The sequence below is a fragment of the Watersipora subatra genome, chromosome 1, assembly GCF_963576615.1.
Source record: "Watersipora subatra chromosome 1, tzWatSuba1.1, whole genome shotgun sequence".
NCBI classification, from domain to species: Eukaryota; Metazoa; Bryozoa; class Gymnolaemata; order Cheilostomatida; family Watersiporidae; genus Watersipora; species Watersipora subatra.
Genome location: NC_088708.1, coordinates 50,502,499 through 50,510,035, shown reverse-complemented (window position 1 = coordinate 50,510,035; position 7,537 = coordinate 50,502,499). Strand labels below are relative to the sequence as shown.

At 32.5% G+C, this 7,537-nt stretch overlaps 1 protein-coding gene across 1 annotated transcript; it reads left to right on the top strand.

Annotated features, from left to right (window-relative positions):
* Positions 1–316: 316 nt before the first annotated feature.
* Positions 317–6,642, top strand: LOC137404382 (uncharacterized). The gene is made up of 8 exons (XM_068090582.1): positions 317–378; positions 1,331–1,368; positions 1,479–1,649; positions 2,579–2,690; positions 3,014–3,107; positions 3,237–3,331; positions 3,695–3,822; positions 6,173–6,642. Exons 1-8 carry the CDS (start codon positions 348–350, stop codon positions 6,362–6,364), a joined length of 861 nt encoding a protein of 286 aa, XP_067946683.1. The 5' UTR covers positions 317–347; the 3' UTR covers positions 6,365–6,642.
* The last annotated feature ends 895 nt before the right edge of the window (positions 6,643–7,537 follow it).

The window sequence follows — 7,537 nt, the reverse complement described above, 5'->3', positions numbered from 1 at the left end:
AGACATTAAAAATATTACGCTGTTTAGGACACAATGTTTGTAGTAATGCTAAAGATCTACACACATTAAAATATTACACAATCTAGGACACAAAATCTAACGTATCTGTTTAAAAAACAAAAAGCATATCAAACGGGTGCTGTGAGTTTGACATTTATAGTTTGTTAGAAATCCTAATAACAATTTTTACGGTTGACCAATTTTAAAACTTATTGCATAGGCCTGGCATGTGATTGGCTGAGTAAACCTAATCTTTATTTATAGTCTCTTTTCTGCTATAAAAGAAGAAGAAAACTGTACACCTTCACACTTGAAGTCTAGTTCTATAATAGACCTTATAACTGAAGATGTCACTCTCCAGAGTTGCTCTACTCACTGGTAAGAATTAAACTTTTTATAAATCATAGTTAATTCTAATACTTTAAACCAGCTTATGAATACTTCTATCAACACAGTTTTTAAATTGAAGCTCTAGTGCAGCATCATGGCAGTTTTACTCCTTGTCATAGATTACCTTAAGAAAATTATTATTTTTGCTAACCTGTTGTCTCAATGAGTTTGATGTTACTATAGTTGTTGGAGGTTGATACTCTTCTATTTGTTTTTGTAAAATAATTACTGCAAGTGTATCACTATAGAAAATCCTAATCAAAGTTATATATGATTAGGATTATTTAAGTACACTGTTTTAATTTTAGATCTTTAATAAAGATGAAAACATTGTTAACATTGTATATTCGGTTATCAAAGTGTTTATTTCTGTGTAATTTATACAGCGGTCCAGCGGCAGTGCCTACTACAGCACTATACTGATTGCATTAGTCTTACTGGCAACGTAAGCTTAAGCGTTTTATTTTCGCGTCTGAACACATAATTTTTTTCTAGTATGGCTTTACGCATATTATTAGATGAAGTGTGAGGAGTGAAGCTATGAAACATTGACAGGTTTAATAAGTATGCGCACAATTTATTCTATAGTATAGCCAGTTGAACAGCGTGGTGTATTGGATTAATGCCTGTATACAGAACTGGAGGTTCAAAGCTCTAATCTAGTGCTCAGCAGGTTGTCATTCATCAAACTTTATTGCCATAACTACAGACAGGCCAACACAAGACTAGCAAGCGTTGAGATTTATACATATATAGAGTTTTATGCACAAACAACTCAGTATAAGCACCACAGAAGTAAACTTACATAAAAATTTCTTATAAATTTAAAACATTAAATAACAAAGGTCTTCTGATGAATAAAGATGGTTTGTATTTACGCATATTGCCGAAGCTGTTGTTGATTCTCAGGCTAAACTGATCTATTATTGTTTTCTTTTAGTGCTCCTTTCCTTTGGAATAGTGGCAGTGAGCTCACAGGTTTGTTTTACATATTATCTAATATTGTCTAAAACTAATATTTTATATAAATTCTTAGTTAATAATATCAATTATAACATTAAAGAATATTCTACCTTGTTTTATCTAAGCCTGCTCCATGGTGCTGGCCAAGACACACTCTAGTTGTTTATGGCGATCCTCATATGAGAGTGTATGGCACATCTGGTATAACTACCTGTGCAGCTGATGGATGGAGAACATACCTTCATAACAGATACTTTGATCTTGTTGCCCATACTTCGTCGTTTTACGTAGATGAGGTAAGTATAAGTACTCACAATTATCTTTTATTTAGAGAACTTGTGAGATTAAATGTTATCATTAGCATGATTGCTATTTACCGCAAAATTGTTGTCCAAATTTGGCTTGTCTGATTCTGTATCTACTTTATAAAAAGATAAATTAGGCCTATGGTCATGCAATAAAACAATTTGTTTGTAGTAAAATAAACTAATAAATCATAGGACTTTGGTTAATCAGTATACCAACTTTTCAAACACTGTTTAATTAGCATTGATCTGTTAGCAAAAAAACTATGCTAAAAATACATGGCTTTGTGGGCATAAAGGTAAGTCTGTTAAATTAGTTATTAATAAAGAAGTTTTAATGGCTTTACAAAAATGGTTAGGGCACAAATTAACTCCACTTTTTGTATTAATGAATTGGGAAAACTGAACTGGATGTTGGTAAATTTCTATTAAGGTAACTGTCTTTCTTCCCTCCAAACCAACTCAGTATATTGAAACCAAGAAAGTGCTGTATTAATTGAATTGCTAGTGACTATGATGTGGTTTATTATTTTGTTTCATGAGCATTTTTTCAGCGTCTGCCAGGGAAATAATTTTATATTTTGATTTGGTATAAAGTATTGGCATACTTTATACCAATAGATGTATATTAATTTGAATACAAAGTTAGGAAATATTTAATTGCAAGGAGCATCTGTTATATTTATCTACAACGCAACAAACTTTCTAAAATATTGCAGTTAAGAATTTGAAACTTTCAAAGGCATGCGTAGTTGTATTTTTTTAAATTAAAAAACGCTCGAGCATAATTCTTTACAGCTATGCAAGTGTGTAACCACCAGAAAGTAAATTAGTGGCTTATCTATAAACAATAGAAAACCATACTTCCATTTTGTTAAATTTTACCACATCAACTTGTACGTGTGTATTTATGTTTGCAGATAGAGTTAACATTTTTTAGCCACAACAACAGGGTGAGATATATTACCGGAACTGGGTCTATCACTACCCAACTAACTTTGGAGCCTTCAAATGCTCTTGTGAACACACATGGTAAGTTTAAACATATGGTCCCATAACTAGTTATACAAAAACAGGTTGGTTTTGTCCAAATCAAGGTCAGACGAGTGCCACAAATCATCCTACGAATTTTTTTGCATTTTCTTAAAGAGATAGAAGATTATTTCATTGGTATTTTTTTCTAAATGGACCACTGTAAAAAAATGAACTCTCTGACTTTCAACATACTCAATACAAACTCAGAGTGAAAGAGAGACTCAGAGTATTATATGAATAGTAGATGTCCTGCTAGTAACACTAGCACTTGAAGTCTGTTTCAATCACTTGATATGTTTATTTTTCACTTACTTTTGTAGGGCTGATATTTATTTCTCCTGTGCCCTGGTGGCCAAACACAGTGCGAATAATCGATTTCAACTCTCTGACTGTTTTCTATATTAGAAAAATATGGTGAGTATTTGTACCTCTTTGCTCATCATCAAGTCACCAGACTAAAATTCTAGAGCAACAATAAAATGATTTATGCGAATTTCTTATTAACTTATTACCTACTAAAGATTAGTTAAATACCCTTTGCAGGACAACTTACCTGATCGTTGTAAGGACTGGACATTGCATTCTCGACGATTCTTGTGGACTACTCATCGATGGGTGCCCAAATGACTACTTGTCGAGTAAGTTATTAAGGTGTAATAACTACTTTATAAACTACGCTTAATTTGACTCTAGATCTCAGCAAGTTATTTGATAGTTGTTTAGCGTAAATCAAACGAAGTACAAAGGATTACAATTTTTCAGCTTTTTGACTGCTTCTGTTACCAAACTGAAGTTTGTATTTTATTGTTTTAGATTGAAAATGAACTCTGTTATAAAACAGTTTTAGATTTTTTGTAGCCCCTCTGGTAGTAAACTTTTATCAAAGTCAGAATTAATTTTTGTATTTAATAATGGAAAAAACGCTAACAAGACATTCAATGCTATATTCTACTCCACCATAAAACAAATTGTTTATTATACGACTTACTGATTTGTTTCAGTGCCAGGAAACGGTAGAAAGAAACGACAGGTAGGGGCTTGTGACTCGGCCTGTGAACGAGTGCCGCAACCATATCGAGACACCTGCCTATTTGACTGTGAGGAAGATGGCGGACGAAACAACCAACAGGTAAACAAAACTGACTCTACTTAAACTTTTTGTAAAGGTTTAGGCTGATGAGTGAGCAGAAAAGACAGAATATTACTAAGTTGATACTGTAAAGTTCATTGTTAAACTCTTTTACCTACTTCTTTACTTTCACTAGAAATTCCACTGTCATACAGCCCATGACCAAAGAGATGGCCAGAGATATTGGCAAAAAAATAAAGGGTACTGATGGTTGAGAAATGCAATATTAGCAATCAAATGGCTCTGCAGTGCAATAAGATAACTGCAATGGTAGCTGTAATGTACTGGGTGTGGGTGTTATTATATACAACAATAAGCAATAATGAATGCAAAAGATGTTTATATTTTCCCCCTGCAATAGGAGAAATGCAATATTGGCCAATATTAGAAGTAAAATGCACTGATATTCTTAGAATAATCAATTTTATTAATATAGTAATAATAGAAAAACAATACACAATTTTGTTTACATTTCAAAACGTCATAGGTAGCAATATCGAGAAGTTGTGGTATTTATATAGGTTTTTAGAAAATTTATTTAAAAAGTGTTTGGTCATGACAAACAACAACAATGAAAGGAAAATATTACACGTTTATATCTCTCCCTTGCAATAGGAGAAATGCAATGTTGGCCAATATTATAAGTAAAATGCACTGATATTATTAAAATAACAAATATTGTTAATATAGTAATACAGCAATAATAGAAAACCTATGAGCGTTCATGCGTCTCGAAGATTTCTGCAAACTGCAGCAAAATAAAAGCTGTTATAAAAGTGTTATAAAGCTGTAGGCCTAATTTACTGTAATGTATGTAATTCAACAACAATAAAGAAATATGTTTATTATAACTCTGAAATGCAAAATTAGAAGTAAAATGGCAAGCTACTGTGTACTATACACAGTTTGAAAGTTGGTTGCGTTGAATGTAGAATGGTTTTGATAAGCGATCTTTAACAGAAAGCGAATAAGAGCATTCACGCGTATAAAACTGTAGCAAAATAAAAATTGTTCTCGTCATGAAGGGGCGTTGTAGTTCGGCCCTAGCTTGTACAAATAATGAAACCTTCGGTGATTGGACAAAAAACACAGGCTGATAAACTGTGTACCACAATTTCGTACCTGTAAATTGGTCTACGCCTCAAACGGTCTACGTTTATTACAGAAACCTTCAAATAAATTCGATTACAAGTAAAAAATGCCATAGACTGATGAAATGAGCACGGTTTTCTCGTGAAATGCGCACTGCTAAATAGTTCTACAATCGGTCGCACGGCTTTATTCGCGTTTCAATTTTCGGTCTTAACTTTTATTAAACCGAGCTTTTCAAGCTTTTTGTGGCAATTTTCGTTCAAATTAATCTGTCTATTTGTGTATAATCCGATCAGATGGGTAAGTTTTAAGATATTATCATAGGTTTACAAAGACTTGGTAACATATTTAAATAGGTTTAAATGTGTTTTGTATCGTTATTATACTTTAACGACTTTAAATTTCGATGCTTAAATTTTTTGATGAAATTTCTTGACGAGGGTTCGTCTCATTGTTGATGAATAATTTTGTATTTATCACATGCATTTATCATAAAAACTCCCACACTTCCGCTCCGCTCGTGTGGTCGTGGGATAATAAAAATCAGTTATGCAATATTACAATATTGAGGTAATCTATAAATTGATACAAACTTAGAACTTTATAGGTGTGTAAAGCTAGATTTGATCCACATACTGAATTCTTTAACTAATTATAGGTGATCCAGCTACTGACTATTTTACTAAGAATATTGCTTGTCTAGATTCAACTTGAACATCTGTCTATTAGAGGCTAGTTGCTACAAGATAAGCTTTAATTTTCAAAAAGATACAGTAGACACATTTGAGGCAAAGAATAACCAATTAGTATAAACATTTTTTGCTGTTGTTTGTCGTGAAAAAACAGAAATCAACAAAGATGAATAAAGTTTTTAAAATAAAACAGCATAAGATTTACAGAGATAGAAAAGCTTTGACATTTAAAATTATGACTTATATTTCTAGCATTAAGGTCAAAAAACAAACAGTTATAACCTTACTGAGAACATGTTTTCTTTATTATTTATAATAAAACTAAGTTTTAATTTTTCTGATCTGGTGTGGCATTTGTGCAAATGTACCTTTAAAAGTTTTCCACGAGCTTTTTCAATCACTGTCTATGTAATTTATAATCATTGTTATCTGAAAGCAAGGTTTGCTTACTTGTACACTACACTTCTCAAGAAATACCATACTAGTAACAGTCAAAATTCAACTGTCATCTAGAGTATGTTAATCAACCATTATGGCTAAATACATCATCTGATGCATACTTTTAGATTGCTGACATATCAGGAGCCGTACCGGAACTGATGAGACGAATTGAGGAGACTGACTCCGAGGTCGTTAGTACTACTACTGGTAGACCAACTCGAAATCCTCCTACCCGTCTAACCAGGCGTACTCGACGTACTCGACAACCACGTACAACTCGACGACCTCGTACAGTTCGACCACCTCGTAGAACTTGAAGATCTCGAGCAATTGAAAGCTCCTAAATACTACGATCAACTGTATTAGGAATAATACTAAGTTCTCTAGTATTGTGTTCAAAGCAATAACTTGTCTGTGTTTTGCGAAAACTGAGTAACTATTCCTCCTAGTGCCTACTGTACCTGAAATTCTTGAAGCTTTGCAAAACATCTATGTTTATAACACTGTATCTTGTATCATCAAGTACATCAGCATGTAATAAAGTATTTGCCGCTGCAGAATATGTGTACTCATTTTAAAAAGGCTAAATTTCAATTACACCAGTTCAAAGAAAAAACACATCAGACATCCTGCGAGTGGTAACAAAAAAACTTAGAATGTTTCAAAAGAAATACTTTTTTACCTTATATTCAACAGACTATCACTTTTTGCACAGTTTTAGTAAACCTCATTACTGAGCTTTCAACAGCAAAAAAATAGAAAATATTCTGATCTGTCAGAGTTACAACAATCACAGCCATCAAAGTTTAGAATGGATGATCATCACCTTGTATCACATCGCATGAGAAACTTTAATAGGTAGGGTGCGGTTTAGTAAAATGTTTTTCTAATTCACTGCAACACTCCTACACTTTCCACATTATGTGAATTGCTGTTGAATTTGTTGAGGTGTTAAAAAAAGTATAGAGTTTTATAGTGAAATATATCTATGTAATACAAAGTATAGCAGAACAACCTTTGGTCATATGTAGTCATCTGTAAGTTGTAATTTATAGTCAAGCCTCAACAGACAATCACCTCAACTCACAGGTTTTTATGCTGACAACACCAGATTTGAGTATACATGCATATTTGTAATGATAAACAAGAAAATTTTCGTCATATGACTCCCAAAATTTTTCAAAAGTTTGCCACTTTACAAGTGAAAGTTGAAAGCTAAAGACATACATTAAAATAATAAAAATATATAACTAAACTAACTTTAAACTATATTTAGTATAAATTGGAGTTAGTTTCACAGTACATTTCTATGGCTCACTCTATTGTCTAACTAACTTCCACCCTCTTTTCTCTCAAGGCAAGCAAAGATATAACATTTACATTATTTCACTTCATATTTTTAAAATATGTATAATTTGCATACTAGAAATTCCACTGTCATACAGCCCACGACCAAAGTGATAATGGAAAAAAGAAAGGGTACTGTTGGT

What these genes read in the sequence shown, in the direction of transcription:
- LOC137404382 (XM_068090582.1), top strand. Translation starts at nt 348, where the DNA reads ATGTCACTCTCCAGAGTTGCTCTACTCACTG. An exon ending in CGTCGTTTTACGTAGATGAG is followed by an intron (nt 1,650 to 2,578) that starts GTAAGTATAAGT and finishes TTATGTTTGCAG; the next exon opens with ATAGAGTTAACATTTTTTAG. An exon ending in GCGGACGAAACAACCAACAG is followed by an intron (nt 3,823 to 6,172) that starts GTAAACAAAACT and finishes GCATACTTTTAG; the next exon opens with ATTGCTGACATATCAGGAGC.